The sequence below is a fragment of the Arvicola amphibius genome, chromosome 2, assembly GCF_903992535.2.
Source record: "Arvicola amphibius chromosome 2, mArvAmp1.2, whole genome shotgun sequence".
Lineage (NCBI taxonomy): Eukaryota > Metazoa > Chordata > Mammalia > Rodentia > Cricetidae > Arvicola > Arvicola amphibius.
Window position 1 is genome coordinate 99,135,767 of NC_052048.2, and position 17,410 is coordinate 99,153,176.

Genomic DNA, 17,410 nt, shown 5'->3' on the forward strand with positions numbered 1-17,410 from the left:
TCCCAGGCTGGGCCTCTGTCTCCCAGTTCTCTTGGCCTCTCAGGTGCTGGTGCCACCCATCTGGATGATGCTGTCTTCTCCAGGCTACGGAGGAATGTGGTCAGATGGGGAGAGCCTGACCTAGGTCACAAGTCCTCATGCCCACCAGCTGTGCCTCACTGCTTCCAGTGCATCCCACGCAAGCACCTGTGTCCATTATCTCCACACCTGATCCCGGGGCTGGGCAGGAGATGACACGGCAAAGGAGAGGGGAGGCTGGAAGATGGGGAAATGATCCCAGGTCAGCTGTGGAAGCCCAAGGTGATCACGAGGAATCAGAAAGCAGAACAATCAGAGAGAGGCATAATGAAGATGCAGAGGGGGTCTGAGCGATCCCGTGTGAGCCACTGAAGGCTTGAGACAGACGTGGTGGCAAGCTGCATCCAGCAGGTGGAAAAGGCGTGGAGACAGGCTGGAGCTAGTCTAGAAAGGAATGCAGACCTGCTCACACCTTGACGTCAGCTCAGTAAGAGGGAGCTACCAACAGATAATAACGATGTTGCTTTAAGCCGCCGAATTTGTCATCATTTGTTACAAGTAAAGACCCTGCTCTGCAGATGTGCCCAATCTGGCAGGCTGTTGGAGACAGCTCTCTGAAGGCAAAGGTCCCAGGCGCCCTCCTGTGGTCAGATGCAACAGGCCTGCCAGAGTCTGACTTGACACAGAGCCCTAGCTCTGCACCTGGCAAAAGCAGCTATGTGTTTCCCTGGAGAAGCAGCTGCACCAAAGAAGTGGATGCAGAAATCTTGGGCATGGCCTGCCTAATGCCCTCCGGGAAGCGAGTCAGTAAAGGAATTACTGGTCTGGGCCCAGGACCAGGGGACACAACGACAAAACTTCACATTATATCATCCCGGCGAGTATTTTCCCCTTCCTTCTACACTTAGCTTCTTTTCACGCAAGAGCAAAACAGTAAGTGCCTGGTTAAGGTTAGCGGCTCTGTGCAGAAGCCCGGGAAGGATGGGTACATCCACTCTTCCCTAAGCCCACCACTCGCTCACCTTGTCACAGAAGACCTTTATCTGGCAGTAGGCCCGGTGTACTGGCTTGTTGCTGCGGTTGTTATAGCTGTAGGTGTCAATTTGGATGTTGAGGGGCAAGCCCTTCACGCCCTTCTGAGAAGAGAAATCGGTGCTTAAGCAGTTCACGGAGATGAACACCTGTGAAGGAAGAGAAGCCTCCATGAGTGGCAGCTCCGGCAGCCAGTCCAGCCCGGCCTTCAAATGATGGACACTCAAGACGCTTGTGATTCTTTTTTTTTTCCTTCCCCCGCATTACAGTTTATCATCATGAATGGAAGTCAGCGCAGGAACTCCCGGCAGGAACTGAGGCAGAGACCAAGGAAGAACAATGCTTATTACCTTGCTTTCCACGGCTTGCTCAAATTGCGCTCTCTGACTACCCAGGATCACCTATCTAGGGGTGGCACTACTTGACAGTGTGCTGGTGCTCTCAGGATCCTTAGAGGCGGCAGAGGATGCATCTCGAGAGCAGTCTGAGCACAGGTGTGAGAGGAAGAGGGGGTGCACGGAAGCTGTTTATTTCCAGGATGTCTCTAGGACAAGCAGACAGTGTGGCCCTCATGGCTAAGGTCATCTGCCAGGGACACTGCAGTGTGTATCTTGGCTGCTGGAGGACAGTTGTGCATCCTCTCTGGAACCACCTGTACCTTTGGTGTCACCTCAAGGTGGTCCGCAGCAGGCTATGCCCTAGCGTATCAGGACTGAACAAAAGCTGGTTTTTCCAATCTATAGTTTGATTATAAAATTTACTTGCAGCCGGGCGGTGGTGGTGCACACCTTTAATCCCAGCACTCGAGAGGCAGAGGCAGGCAGATCTCTGAGAGTTTGAGGCCAGCCTGGTCTACAGAGTCAGTTCCAGGACAGGCTCTAAAGCTACACAGAGAAACCCTGTCTCGAAAAACAAGCAAACAACAACACTCACTTGCGTCCCAGCCCACGAGTATATTCGTTTCTTTTTCTTGTGGGTGTTTGGTAACAAACCATATTGGGTCAAGTCCTCAGAGAATAGTTCAAAATCCTAATGATGTCCAAGAGTCTTTTTGGGCAGCGCTTCCATAATTTAAATATAATTTGTATTCACCACAGGCCTGGGTAGATACTACCATTGGCAAGGTTTTCCACGGGTTTTAATTCTTATGCTGCCTTCTGAGCAATCACAAACACTGCTATGCTCTTCACTGAAGAAGGCTCCACAGAATGTGGTTAAGACATACAGAAGCTCTGAAGACATTATTATGGGCTGGGGGAGCCTTTGGACATGGGAGAAAATAACTCCGTAGGCCACTGGAGGACATGTCCCCTCCAGGCCGTCACAAGGCACTACAGAGAGGGGCAGACGGGCACAAGGTCACACCTGCCCCTTCGTTACTTTTCACCAGCTTCTATCTGAAGTGCCACTGACCCACATGGACAGTTTTTACAGGCTGTGTCACTAAGCCCAATAGGGTCAGCTCCACGGAACAGCTGGCATGTCCTTGAGTCACACATCAATTAGCAGAGAAGCTTCCCAGCCCAGACACCCTCTTTCAAGGAGGAAGTCAGAGTGGCACACCTAGGCTCGCCTCCCTCTCGGCCACCCCATGCTCATTTTCTCAAAGTTAAAGCAAATGGAGACACTCAGTGCAGTACAGGAAACTTACTCGGCAAAGCTGGTGGAGCTCTGCACAGTTAGTGAGCATGCTCTGTTCCCCCTTTCTTGGCTCTAAATAGCTAGTGAGCACGCTCCGTTCCCCTTCTATGGTTCTACATAGCTAGTGAGCACACTCCGTTCCCCTTCTATGGTTCTACATAGCTAGTGAGCATGCTCCGTTCCCCCTTTCATGGTTTTACATAGCTAGTGAGCACGTTCCGTTCCCCTTCTATGGTTCTACATAGCTAGTGAGCATGCTCCGTTCCCCCTTTCATGGTTCTACATAGCTAGTGAGCACACTCCGTTCCCCTTCTATGGTTCTACATAGCTAGTGAGCATGCTCTGTTCCCCCTTTCATGAATCTGGGTTTGAATCTGAGGTCAAGTGCTTTTCATTTCCCTAGAATCATAGGAGTGTTTTTTTGTTATTGTTTTGTTTTGTTTTTAAATGGGCAATTCCAGAGATGCAAAAGACTCTTATGCCACACAACCAGGATTTCTTCCAGTGCCTAGGCCCCAACAGTCAAGATATGCTTTCCAGCTCAGCTAAGACACAGGCAGGGATGGCCCTGGGTTGTAAATGGGTATGTGACGAGGACTGTGTGCTACATGGGCATTTGATGGAAGAGAAGAGGACAGAAAGAGAAGCTAGAGAGAAAGAGAATTAGAGCCACAGTAACAAAGAGCCAGTTCCAGGCAGGGTGCAAAGTGGGCTAGAGGGTTATTCTACTCTGCCTATGTGGGAAAAGATCGAACACCCTAAAAAGACGGGGGACGTATACAATTACAAGATCTGAAGATAACCCCTTATCTGTTCCTTCACCAGCGTTCCCCAGACCTTTCTCACTGTCCCTGGGCACTGACAGTCCCACCTCATGCTGGCCTTGGCAGCCTCTTTACTGATCTGGTCAGGTCCACCCGCAGCCCTCCTCTGCCTGTTGGGCCAGATTCTGCCCTCCACATAAAACTTGTCTCTCCATACAGGCTCAGGGTGCTTTGGTCCACGCTGGGCTCTTTAGACACCCTACAGAGCTATCCCTGTGCCCAGAAGAGGGCGCTGTCCTCCCACGTTTGAAGGTCCGGGAGCTGGTAAGGCTGTTCCGGTGGTGAACCACGGTGAAGCGTCTCCTTTTTTACACCACCTAATCCCACAGACATTATCCTTTGGTTGGAGATCTCGATGAAGGGTGCTCAGACGTCTCCCTCTCTCCAGACTGTTCATACTCTGGCAATATGGTATCTTGCTTCTAAAAGTTTTCTAATGATTTCCAGTAAACAAAGAAAATTACTCAATTTTAAAAAAACAACACACACACACACACACACACACACACACGCACACACACGCACGCACGCCAGAGGACAGCCCTGGGTTTCATCCTTTAAACACCATCTACCACCTTTGAGACAGGCCTCTCATTGGCTGAAGCTCAGCAATGAGGCTAGACTGGATGGATGGTCAGGGGATCCCAGCCATCACCCTCTTCTCTCTGCTTCCCCAGCACTGGGGTGACAAAGGCGGAACAGCACGCTACCACATCCAACTTTGCCCGTGGGTGCAGGAGACCAGACTCAGGCCCGCGCACTTGCAAGACAAGCACGTCACTGACCGAGTCACTTTCCCAGCCCTGCTTTCTTTGTGTCTAAAGTCTGGATGCGCAAGCGGGAAGTGGCTCGTGGGATTTATGAACTGCTTTACCAAAAAAATCCATGATTTGGCTTGATGCCTTCTCCTACATATTTAAAACATTTATATGCAAACGGGATATAGGAGGCATATAAGGAGCAGGGGTCGGTGAGATGGTTTAGCAGGTAAAGAAAGGCACCTGCCATCAGGCCTTCCGACCTGGGGTTAGCACACAGAATCCACATGGTGAAAGGAAAGAACTGGCTCCCTGACCGCTGACCTCTACATGCATGCTGTGATACATGCACATACATGTGCACACACACACACACACACACAAATAAACATGAGGAAAAAAAGAAATCTGAAAGGGAAAAATAAAATTAATAAGGAAAAAGGGTGAAAAAAGAAGACAATCTTTTTTTTTTTTTGGTTTTTCAAGACAGAGTTTCTCTGTGGCTTTGGAGCCTGTCCTGGAACTAGCTCTTGTAGACCAGGCTGGCCTCGAACTCACAGAGATCCGTCTGCCTCTGCCTCCCGAGTGCTGGATTAAAGGCGTGCGCCACCACCGCCCGGCAGAAGGCAGTTTTTGTAAACAACAAAAGTTACTAAACCACCGTACATTTCAGCTCCCAGCCAAATGGAAAAAAATCTAAACTTCTGTCACCCTGGGCCATGTGGCACAATTTCTAACTCAGAAATGGCTGCCTGGGAAAGTTACACTCTAGCTCCCTAATTCCAGGAAGCCTCTGACTCAAAGGGCCATTCCCGTGACAAGAGGATTTCACAGTAACCCAACCCAAACCTGGCCTCCCTTGCTTTCCAGCTTCAAGCCTCTATTCAAAGGAGCCAGATTTCAGGACCAGGCTGAAGGCAGAGCCTCTGGGAAGCAGCTCCCAGTCTTGCTCCATGCTCTTCCTCAGACGCATCTGCTTCCTATTCATGAACATTCTTTTCAACTTAGACTTCAAAAGTTATCACAAAGGGCTGACACATCCTAACGCCTCCTTCCTCAGATAAAACAGCCATACCAGTAGGTAGGATGAGTCGGGAAACAGTCATACGCTCTCTGAAGGACAGCGACCTGAAGTCGCCAGAGCTTACTGTCTCATGCAGTAGCATCATGGAAGAATATGCCAGGCCATCAAGGACATCCTGGGCCAAACCAAGTGATACCCAGGCATTCACCAAAGGTCAGAAAAAAAAAGCAACACCTCTGCCCCCCCATGTTTTTGCTGGGGGAGGGGTAAAGTGCTCTGTCCTTAACTAGCGCTGTAACTCTGGACCCTGCTGTCACGTGACCAGCCAAGGCACAGGATCTCTAGGTCACTTTCAACTCCAGACCCTTGTGATGTTCTGTCTATGGTGGATGAGAAGGATGAGCCCCAAATCTTACTTACACTGCAGATAAAATGACTGAGTCAAACAGAGAGGAGTCTGGGGCCACACACTCATGAAGACCTGTGTTTGGTCCAGCACCCACCTAAAACCTGGACATGGCAGCTATAATCCCAGCGCTGCGGAGACAGAGAGGATCACTGGGGTCTGCCTGCTTTTAGCCAGTCTAGAGATTCTAGAGAGTTGGTGAGCTCTGAATTCAGTGAGAGACTGTTTCAAAATATAAGGTGGAGAGTGACTGACAGAGACACCCCACTACCAACCTCTGGTTTCCGCATACATGTGCACATGCGTGCACACACACACACACGAAAGTACATTTAACAATATCTACTTTCTATAAGCACTGTTACTTTAAAGGTGCCATGTAACTTCATTCCATTTGGCCTGGGAACTTGGTAGACACATAGGTCTCTTGTCTCCTCCCTCCTCCCGACAAGCACTCTAGGGGAGCCCCGGCACCCAAAACTCCAGGGAGCCCATCTCTCAAACACTGCTCCACACCACAGCTATGCTGGAATCCTTCACATCCCAAAGCCCATTAGGGCAGATCATGTGGCTGAGTATTTGGAACACCTCTGCTTGGGTGGGTCTGACACCAGAACCGCCCTCTGGTGCTACCGGGTAGTCACATGATCGACCAGGATCACACCACCCTGTGAAGGGGATGGTCTCCTACACACTGGCATACTTCAAAGCACCAAAACTCTCCTTCAGCTCCGAAACTCTGAGGCTATGGAACCTGCCTCATACATGATGCACCTGAAAGCGTGTTTTACAGAGGTACATGCCTATCAGGCACATTCGCTATCCACAGAGCCTGCTATTCTCTACGGTCATACGCCAATCCTCAGCTACCCAAAGTCAGGAAGAAATTTTCTCAGAATGAACACCTCTGTATGAACCAGTGTGCCCAGGCTGAGATTCCATCAATGACTCTGAACTGCATGCCATGTGCAACCCCTGGGATCACACCATAGATGCCTCTGCTCATGACACCAGAGACATGTATATACTTAATGCATATGTTTTTATTATTATTATTATCATCATCATCATTTTCTTGGTTTTTTTTTTTTTGGTTTTTCGAGACAGGGTTTCTCTGTGGCTTTGGAGTCTGTCCTGGAACTAGCTCTTGTAGACCAGGCTGGTCTCGAACTCACAGAGATCCGCCTGCCTCTGCCTCCCGAGTGCTGGGATTAAAGGCGTGCGCCACCACCGCCCGGCCTTTCTTGGTTTTTTTAAGACAGGGTTTCTCTGCATAGCTCTGGCTGTCCTGGAAGTTATTCTGTAGACCAGACTGGTTTCGACCTCAGAGATCCACCTGCCTCTGTCTCTGCGTCCTGGAATTAAAGGCATGTGCCACTATCGCCCGGCTCACGTGTCTGTCAAAAAGGACAAAGCAGAAGGAGTGTTTTCTTTTTTTTTTTTTTGGTTTTTCGAGACAGGGTTTCTCTGTGGCTTTGGAGCCTGTCCTGGAACTAGCTCCTGTAGACCAGGCTGGTCTCGAACTCACAGAGATCAGCCTGCCTCTGCCTCCCGAGTGCTGGGATTAAAAGAAGGAGTGTTTTCATACTCCAACATTTTCATTGTCTACAGAGCTGTCCAACCCAGACTTGACGATGTTTCACTGAGTCCTAGAGCCACACTGTGTGGCTATACTCAGGGCTAAGGGGGAGCTGAAGAAGATCAACCTCCAGGTTTCTCTGCACTTAGGGAAGTAGCAAGACACCCAAACACATAAAGTAATTTAAAGAGCGACTGATTGATTGATTGATTCCACATCTTGAACGAATAAAAGTGAAGCAAGACAATCAAGTCTGTATAGGATAAACACTGCTCCATTCTTCCTGGCAGGTGATCAAATCGCCTTGATAGCATCACAGGGCAAACTCCAGTCTCTCAGAGAAGTCATAGGAGTCAAAGAGTGAGACAGATGGGTACATACTCAACTTTCCCTCCATGAAACACACGTGAACACATAAGTGTACCGACACAAGCATGCATGCACACATGCACCACTTCCAATTCTATAGCTAACATCTGCAAAAAGGCTGCCTGACACACACGCTCCCTTCTTCAGAGAGCTGGGAAGGTCTCTACTGTGGAAAGAGCCTTCAAGGCTGACTTTTGTTTTTATACTTCCTTGTTGCTTATTTTGAGGAAAATGTGATGCTATTCAACCAATCAAAACAGTAATCTCAAAAGATCACAACTAAAGCTCCTACCCAAAATCGTTACAAGGGAAATAAAACCTAAAAAACAAACAAACAAAAACAAACCCCTAATCACAAGATCCAACTACTGAACAGGCCAAAGATGTTCTGCAAGATTCTTTTTAAACATCCAGCCCATTTTTCTAGGACAGTTCCTCATTCCTGGTTGAGAATTCATACGCTCAGAATATTTAAAAAGATTTCCATTGGTTTTGCAAAATGCAGCTTGAAATGAGGGATGTACGTTAGCCGAGGACTGATCTATCAGGGGGTTTTGTCCATATGCTCTCCCACACCTCAAACTGCTATGCGAGGACTGTCCCAGAAGCATCACGGCAGCCCCTTGATGCTGTCCACAGCCCCTCCCATGTCTGCCCTCAAGGAGGGAGAGGGCAGAAGAGACACGAAGAGGCAGGACGTGTGCTCAGAAAAGACCACTCAGGAGCCACCTCCCCGTGGGCAAAGCAGAAGAGGCTAAAAGTATAGTTCCTAAGCCTCTGATTCATCCAGTCCGCTGGGGCTTTTCTTCCTAACTGCGAGTGCAATCCCGGCAAAACCCATGGGCTGTGAAGAGACTAGCCTGGCATGTAAGTTAACAAGTGCATTAATCTGTAGGGAGAAACCTGGGAACTTTGAACCAGATATCAAATTCATGGAAAAGGGCACATCCACAAAACACCTGGAATTCAAGGCTGGCCGTGGCTCAGAGGTGTAGCATTTGCCCAGCACCTGGGCCCCTGGCCTTCGAAACCAAAACACTTGGACTCCATCAGCCAAATGTTATGAAACTTCCATGGAGTTGAGCCAGATCCTGAATGGCAGTATTGATGAATGTGGGGTTCACTACCCCTTGGTGTTTCCCATGAATAACAAAAAGGCGGCCTTACAGCACCACGGTGACGGTAGTAACGGCCACTCCGTGTTTCTGTACAAGTACAAGGAGTATGACCACTGACTGGCACTGCTTTGACTTTTATCCCACTGAGAGATTCAGGTAGAAGGTTGTATGCTGCAGTACGCTCCTGCTGTGGGGGTGAAGAAACACTCTTCTGGCTTTTACGATGCAGTGTGCTCTAACGGTAGTAAGGACGTCACAGAGTGGGTGACCCAGTCAACAATAGGAATTATGCCTTGACAATCTGGACTGACTTTTTTTTTCTTTTTTCTTTTTTTGGTTTTTCAAGACAGGGTCTCCTTGTGTAACAGTCTTAGCTGTGCTGGAACTAGCTCTTGTAGACCAGGCTGGCCTCTAACTCACAGAGATCCACCTGCCTCTGCTTCCCGAGTGCCTGGATTAAAGGTGTGCGCCACCATCACCCGGCCAGACTAGCTTTTTTAAGGGAGGAAGATTTTGTTCCAGGGGCCCAATTCTCAAACAGAGAAATAGTAGGACACACTGCCAGAAGAACTGGCTCTTGGTGAGACCTGAGGGGGAGGACAGAAGGGACCATGAGAGCAAGCCCAGGGCCCAGACCTGGGTGTGCTTGCAGACACCAAGCGTTCTCTGTGGCTGGTGGGGATGTTGGCCAGGGGCAGGAACATTGCTCTCTGCCCTATAAAGAGCTGTCTCTTGCTTGTCTGAGGGCACACACCTTTTACATGGGCTCTGGGGATGGAACACAGGCCTTCACACCTGCATAGCAAACACACTACCCACTGTGCTGGTGAGACCAACTTAGACATGTCTGGGAATAATAAACCTCATTTAGGAGTTGCCTCCACCAGAGAGGGCTGTGAGCATGCCTGGGAGGCCATTTTCTTAAGTACTAATTAATCACTGCAGGAGGGCTGTCTCGGGGTTTCTATTGCTGTGGAGAGACACTATGACATGGCAACTCCTATAAAGAAAATATTTCTTTGGAGTGGCTCACTTACAGTTTCAGAACTTAAATCCATTATCATCATTGTGGGGAGCATGGCAGCGTGCCGGCAGAGGTGGTGCTGGAGCGGAGAGCGCTACATCTTGCAGGCAATAAGAAGTCTACTGACTCACGCTGAGTGAAGTCTGAGGAAAGAGAACTCAGAGTCCGCCCCCACAGAGACACACTTCCTCCAACAAGGCCACACCTCCCAACAGTGCCACTCCCTTTGGGGGTCATTTTCTTTCAAACCACCAGGAGCCCTAGCCCAGCATAGGTAGTGCCATCCCTAGGCAGGTGAGCCTGGGAGCCAGGGGAAAAGCCAGGGTCCACTGCTCCTCCGCAGTCTCTGTGTTAGTTCCCACCCCTAAGTTCCTACCCTTATTTCTCTCAATGACCGAATGTAACCTACAGGTGAAATAAACCCTTCCCTTCCCACACGGCCCTTGTTCATGGTGCTTCTCGACAGCAATACACTTGGACCGGGTCACTCAGGGTATCATCTTTTCAGCCCCAGCTCTCACTTGCCACTGGTGCTGCTGGCTGGTTTTATGTCAACCTGACAAGCGTGAGAGTCATCTGAAAGGAGGGAACCTCAACTGAGAAAATGCCTCTACACCATCAGGCTATAGGCGTTTTCTTAATTAGTGACTGGGAAAGGACCCAGCCCATGGTGGGTGAAGCCATCCCTGGGCTGATGGTTCTGGGTGCCGTAAGAAAGCAGACCGAGCAAGCCATGGGGAGCAAACCAGTAAGCAGCACCTTCTATGGCCTCTGCATCAGTTTCTGCCTCCAGGTTCCTGCCTTGCTTGAGTTCCTGTCCTGACTTCCTTCAGTGATGGACTGTGATGTTGAAACATAAAACTAATAAACCCTCTCCTCCCCACATTGCTTCTGACCAAGGTGTTTCATCACAGCGCAGAAACCCTAAGACTGGGATTTCGTCACCGACCATCTGCGTCTTTACAGCGCAGTTAGACAGGGAGGACTACAGCTTGCTTAGTTGCCAGTGTGGGCTCTGGAGCTGCAGAGCCCAAGTCCCTGGGCCATGCTAAGTCCTCACTTGGTGGCTCCTCTTCAGATCAGGCTTCCTCAGGTGCTTCTTTCCCACCTACATTCACAGCAGCTGACAAGAAAAGCAAAGAGAACAGTCCATCTCAAACAGGCTTGGCCAAAATATTCAGCAGCCGATGACTCCCTGGCTGAAAACGCGCCTTCCCTGAACTCCCGAGAACACGGAGCTTGCCTCACTGATGACAGACCCGAGAGCAGCCCTGGCTTTACCAATGATGAGCATCATAGTTCGGAGGATCCTCAGGTCAGGCTGCCTGCTCCAATCATGCCTGGCCCCTCCCAGAGCTGCACAGGTGATTGGCAGGCTGGCTGATCAGGCAGGGACGCCAGCTTTTTGCAACGTGGCCTCTCAAGCCAGTTTTTCTGCCCTAGTGGCAAAGCACTGATTTCTGTGTGTAGAACTCCCTGGAAGGATGTTAGAAATGAGTCACACTTGTCCAGAGAAGTTCAAGGGTGAACCAGTGACATTGTGCTCCTATACAACAGACTGACTTCCGGGGAAGGCCTGCTTTTAGAGCTGAGAGCCCGCGCTGACTTGTTACTTGTGCATTAAGACAGTTAAAAAGTTTTAACTGCCCAATACACATCACAAGAAAAGCTCCGACAGAGGCGAAAGGAAAAGGTAGGTGGGTTCAACTGGGGCAGATGCTTTGGTCAGGTTACCACGGTAACTGAGGACAATTTGACATTCTCCATATGCACTGATCCTCGATGTCCGCTTTCTCTCACGCCACGCTTCCCATGGTCTCTGGCTCTCAGAGTCTCTTCACTAGAGACAGACAGAGCCAAGCTGTGAGGTTCAGGGTTAGAGGACACTGATGGAGAAGGATAGAGACATCAGCCCTAGTAGGACCCAGCTCTCAGGACCCCAGAGCCAATCAATGCCTTCCCTGACCCTCATGGAGAGGCACCAATGGAAAACTGGATAAGCGGGAAAGCGGGGGAACATGAACACCCAGACAGAAAATGGAGTGGAAGGTCACCTTGATCATGAGGCATGGAGTTAAAGGTCTCTGTGTTTCAAACCAAACAGCTCCTCACTGCCAAACTTCCTACTTGTTGCAGATAAGTCACAGGACTTAGCTGATGGCCACATGGCTCCAAGAGACAGAGACAGCCATCTTGGATACAGTCCCAGTGGCCTCTGGGAATCCAACTCAATTTTTTTTTCAATATCAAAACTCAACTTAGTCAAATATATAAAATATCTATAAGGTCCTTTCTAGAATGTAATCTATCTTCTAAAAGAAAGTGGAAACTATAGGGTAAGTTCAAACTTAATTATCACAATCAGTGTAAAGATGCCAGCAGCTCCTTCTGGGAAGAAACTGACCGACAGTCGAAATGAAAATATTGGTCACATTCCTGCCTCGCTTCCAATAGCACTAGACAGGGAAATCACTCTTTCTCTAGTACAGCTCAATAAGGCTAAAGACTTGGATTGAAGCTGATAGGGTAGGCAAGATTTTAAATTATACATTGCGACCCAGTTCTTGGCCGAGATATAATTAAAAGGGAACATTTATTGGGCTTTACACAGCCCTCCTCCCCTGACCCTGAGCAGAACAAACAAACAAGCCCGCCTCCCTCTCGGTTCCAGGCCACCTCCACCCTCAGGCTCCGCCGTCCACGTGCAGTTAATGAGTGTGTGGAGCTGAGACGGTATCGAGACTGAGTCACCCACTGAGCAGCATCCAGTTCCACTACTGATGGGCCAGATAACCCGGGTGCGTCACACCTGCTCCCTGCTCTGACGGGAGGTGACTGCGCTGTCCTGACCAGGCTATGACGACAAGGACACAGTCACCACCAACTGCTGCCCAGCTCAGAGGGCTTCAAGGGCAGCTGAACACTTGGGTTGCTTCTCAGACTATCAAATGACCATCAAAAGAAAAGAGACAAATGGGCAGGAAGGGGTGGGGCGGGCAGGGACGTGGGAGGGGAAAAAGTACTGACTCGCAGTCTTCCCACGGCCAGGAGGGGCGTTCCCTGAAGGGGAAACAAGCTCCGAGTCAGCAAGGCTGTTGCCACAGCCCGCTTCCCACACCGCCCACACAGTGTCTCGGTTTCTGTGCCATGCAGAGAGCCAGGGGAAAAGTCACCGAGATAAAAGAGAGGCATGGAGAAGAAAACATTTAGAGGGACCTGCCTGCTCCCCTTTTCTCTGTTATGTTCCATAGGCAAGACCCGCTGAACCTAAGGACACTTGGCAGGTGCAGTGATCTGGCACTTGTTGTCCCAAATAAGCAGAGTGTGTGCTCTGAGATCTGCAGAACCGTATGGGGGCGTGACTCAAGGCAAACACAGGCCACATTCCATCCCCGCAGCACAGAACAGGACAGGTGAGCGAGCCCATGGGTCACAAAGGGGACTCGGCAGGCAAGCTGAATGCCGACCAAAAGAGTTGGCACTAAAGTAAACGGGCTAAGGGTGGAGAGCGTGGATTAAAGCAGAGAGGCCAGGGGCCTGTGGGAAGGCTGCTACTCATAAGACCCTCACTCCAAGGCTCCATCAGTACAGAGCCCCAACTGTTCTGCTTTGGGTTAAAAGTAGCAAACCTACAAAAAAAAAAAAAAAAAAAATAAAACCAAGACAAAACACAGGAGTGGCAGACCTGACTGAAAAGACAGAGAAAGCCACAGATGGGATTTCCAGGAAGAAACACGAGACGGCAGGTTAGGCTGACAAGTTGTCAAATGAGAAGTCTCTACAGAAGAAGCTCATTGTTTCCCGAGAGTGGCAGAGTGGAGGAAGGGTAAAAATTTGCTCCACCTCCCCCGAGAAAAAGAAAACACGCAACTCAAGCAACAACACAAACGGTGTCTAAATAGACAGGGGTGCCTGAAACTCGTTCCGCAGGATAAAGGTTTCACTACCAAACGGAGGCTTTCTTCAGCTGCCAAGTGTCTCCGCGGCAGTCAGAGACACCTTCGGCCGGCCCTCACCCTCAGGCACACGCTGAATAAATGCTCATATTGTTATCCGTGGGTTCTAAAGCCCTGCCATGACTCGGAGTGTTTCAGTTTACAGCTAGATGGAACCTCTCGCTTAGACACTGCAGAGCACACACACTCTGAAATAACGTGGCCGCAAAGCCCCAAACCCCAGCTTTTAAAGAAAGATGTCTCAAAGGTAAATCATTCCTACAGTGGCACCCAGGGCAGCGGCCTCAAGGAAATAAACGATCTTGGCATTTTAACTACAAATTAGCTCTTAGACGCCTCACTCTATAGGCATGCGGCTCTCTCTTTGATGGATGCTTTTAAAATTTCTACTTTAATGAGTGTTTTTGCTTTACTTATTTACTTAGTGTGTGTTATGTTCTGATCTGTCAACACTCTCTCTTATTCCCTGGAGACAGGGTCTTTCTCAGAACCCAAACCCTGGCAATCCTCCTGTCTCTGCCGTCCACAACAGTGTTACAGAGGTGCACAGCCACACCCTATAGCAAGCCTCCTGTCTCTGCCGTCCATGGCAGAGTTAAGATGGGCGCAGCCACACAAGGCTTTGGCCATGGTGCTTGAATTCAGGTCCTAGAGCTACCTCCTCAACCCTAACTATGTGTTTTCAATTACATAAGAGAAAATCTTCGTTGTCAAATATATGCCACACAGGTAGCTGCTACCCCGAGTGTTCCTGGAGGCCGGAGGCACGGTGTCCGTGTAGAGACAACCCATGGTCTGTCCAGGCTCTGAAAGTCACTTCTTTGCTGAAATTTTAAGAATTTATTGTTTAGTATTGGTATGTGGGAGACAGGATGTCAAAGGAGAAATATGGGGGTGTGTCATCTCCCACCATGTAAATCCAGGTGGTTGAGCTCAGATGGCTAGGCTCTGTAGCAAGCCATCTGCCCGTGAAGCCACATTGCTGGCCCACGTCCTTCCCGTTAAGAGTAACAGTGCTTCCTGATAGGGCTCCACTTAGGCAGCCCAGCGAGAGGACTCTTTAGCTGTGAGTCCCCGGCCCATCATTTCCCTGCAGTTACAAGGATAACGTGTGACTCATTTCTTTCTCCCCTCCTGCCCTCCCATTCACACTGGAGATTTAAAGTTGTGAAACAAACCAAACCTGTCCCAGCTTAATGCAACCAAACATGGCACCGCCTTATTTTAATATCACCCGATGGATGCTTCACTAGAATGGAATCCCTTTAAATGCAAGCAATGCGTTCAGTCCAAGCACATTAAAAGAAAAAAAAACCACTCTCACAATGAATTCCAAACATTATGCTTAGACAAAACAACGATCTCAGAAGCCATGCACTCCACAAGCACACACAAAACATCCCAAGTTCAAGTGACTGAGTGGCCACACCCCTTTTACAGCCTCTGGCCTGGATGGTCCCTCCCCAGGAACTCCACTGGCTCTTGCGGAGACCAGGAGACAAAAGGAAAGATGTCACTCCACCCAACACAAGAACCCTCCCGGTAAAGCTCAAGGTAGGCATCAAGTCATTGTAATCCTCTCTCTTCTGTGATGCGGCCTTTCCATGACAAACACCTGTGCTCCAGAACGACCGTCCAGAGTCCCGGGAGCCCCTTCTTAGAGTAGCTGATTACAGCAAGCAGTGAGGCCTACAGTCGGACCCCACAGCTTTCCTAGGGACAAGCTGCTGTGCCACTGGAAACCTTAGGCAGCTCGTGCCCCTGCCCCCTCCCTCAGCCCAGGCCCTGCGTGGGAGGAAGCTAACTGGAAAGAGCTGAACCATGTGTCCAGGTGTCAACTGAGCTGTCACCCACATCTGGGTCAGTCCCATGGGTGACACACAGAGACTAGGCAGCCCCTGCTGGAGGTCTGATGGCATGTCACAGAGTACCAGGGGCCTTGCAGGCATGTGGTATAGGAAGACCCAGAGCCCAGGCAGCCTCAAGCTTCAGCAGGCACAACACGTAAAGCATACCAGGCTCTGTGCAAGCGTTCCCTGCTATCACCCCACCCCCTACACACACACAGGGGCCTGGCCCACGACTGACAGGGAGCTAGCTCTTTGGTATGGGTAGTTTCTGAGCGGGACACGTGAATGCAGTCACAACACACTCTACCGTGTAGGCTGACCATTTAGATTAGCACTAGAGAAACGTATTGGCTAGATTTTGTCCATCACATCCTTAAACAGTTTGTTTAACATTCACAAAGATCGCGTCTCCAGCAAACAACAAAGAGATCTGGAGCTACGCTCTGAACCGCTGCCATCTTCCTCTTTGCCATTCTGTCTGGTTGGTTGTGACCAGAGCCACTCCCAGGCTGCCGCTAGATGACCTTCCTTGGTGCCGCTGTCCAGGGCCAGTTGCTTTTCGGTTTATAATTTCCATTCCTCTGCAGCTGACTAGCATCCAAAGTAAACTTATTTCTCAGCAGCGAAAGTGTTCTCTAGAGTAATTTCTATTAGTGAGTCTGCAATGCTTGTCCTACCAGCGACAAGAGCTTCAGACAATAATACCCAGCCTGGAGGACTTGCTATCCACTTCAGGGTCTAGTATTGCTCCTCAGGTGCCCGGCTTCACCAAGCCACAGCAGGATCCTGAGAGGGCTAAGCTCTGCTGCATGGCGCTGGGTAGAGTGTGAGCATGGCAAGGCACCCCAGCACAGCACAGCCCACGAGTGACGGCACAGCCCACGAGTGACAGCACAGCCCGAGTGACAGCACAGCCCGAGTGACAGCACAGCCAAGAGTGACGGCACAGCCCACGAGTGACAGGACTTAGTTCTCCCTCTCACTTCTCACTATTTATTTCTTATCTCTCGGCTTCTCCCTCCCTATCACTAACCGAATCTCAGCGCTGCAGTAAACACTCAAGGTTTATGACCCAAGCCAGATAAAAGCAGACTCCAGCAGCTCAGCAGATCCACATTTCTTCCCTCTTGCTCTAACTATTGCAGAACAGAGACCCTGACTGAAACTTCTGTTTCCAAACTTCATGTGTAAAGTAAATGTACACATTTTCCCTCGACACGGTGATGTTATACTTAAGGCTGTAAGCTACTTCCCTAAAGTCCATTTAACGCTTGACCTGTGTAAGCTGCAGTCGTAGAGGTACAGTCTGGAACCCCGGACCTGGAGTTAGGAGCCTGAGGTGAGCCTTGCTAGTAGTGCCAGGCACTAGCTGGATGAAGTCTGGCTCCTGTAGGGCAGAAGGAGCCTGCTGGCCCAGGGAGAATGTTCAAGCAGCTGAGCACGCCTGCTCTGTTGTATGCCTGCTCCTCATCTCCTCTTCTTCTCTGGGTGAGAGCCCTCTGCCTTTCCCACAAATCCTACACTTCACCTCGCCAATCTTTGAAGGTCCAAATGCAGATGCTACCACTTCCTGCTGAACTATGTTCAGTAGCCCAGTTTGGCTACATGGAGTTAGGGAAGAAATTGGAGCTGTTACCTAGAGAAAGGTCAAGGGCTGAACTGTAACCTGTCCATAGACTTAAGTCTTTAAAAAGACAAAGATGTCTGGCTACCAAAGAAGTCTTTCACTGAGCGGCACTGGCTGGCCTTGGACTTGCTCTGTAAACCCTGACAGATTTGCCTGTCTCAGCCTCCTGAGTGCTGCTATAAAA

General features: G+C 49.8%; 1 protein-coding gene across 1 annotated transcript in view; it reads right to left on the bottom strand.

Annotated features, from left to right (window-relative positions):
• The window catches only part of Grhl1 (grainyhead like transcription factor 1), a 48,014-nt gene that overhangs the window by 13,649 nt on the left and 16,955 nt on the right, over window positions 1-17,410 (bottom strand). Inside the window, exon 9 of the mRNA XM_038319638.1 lies at window positions 1,041-1,199. Within this exon, the coding sequence (XP_038175566.1) occupies window positions 1,041-1,199 (159 nt within the window). The remainder of the gene's footprint in view (window positions 1-1,040; window positions 1,200-17,410) is intronic.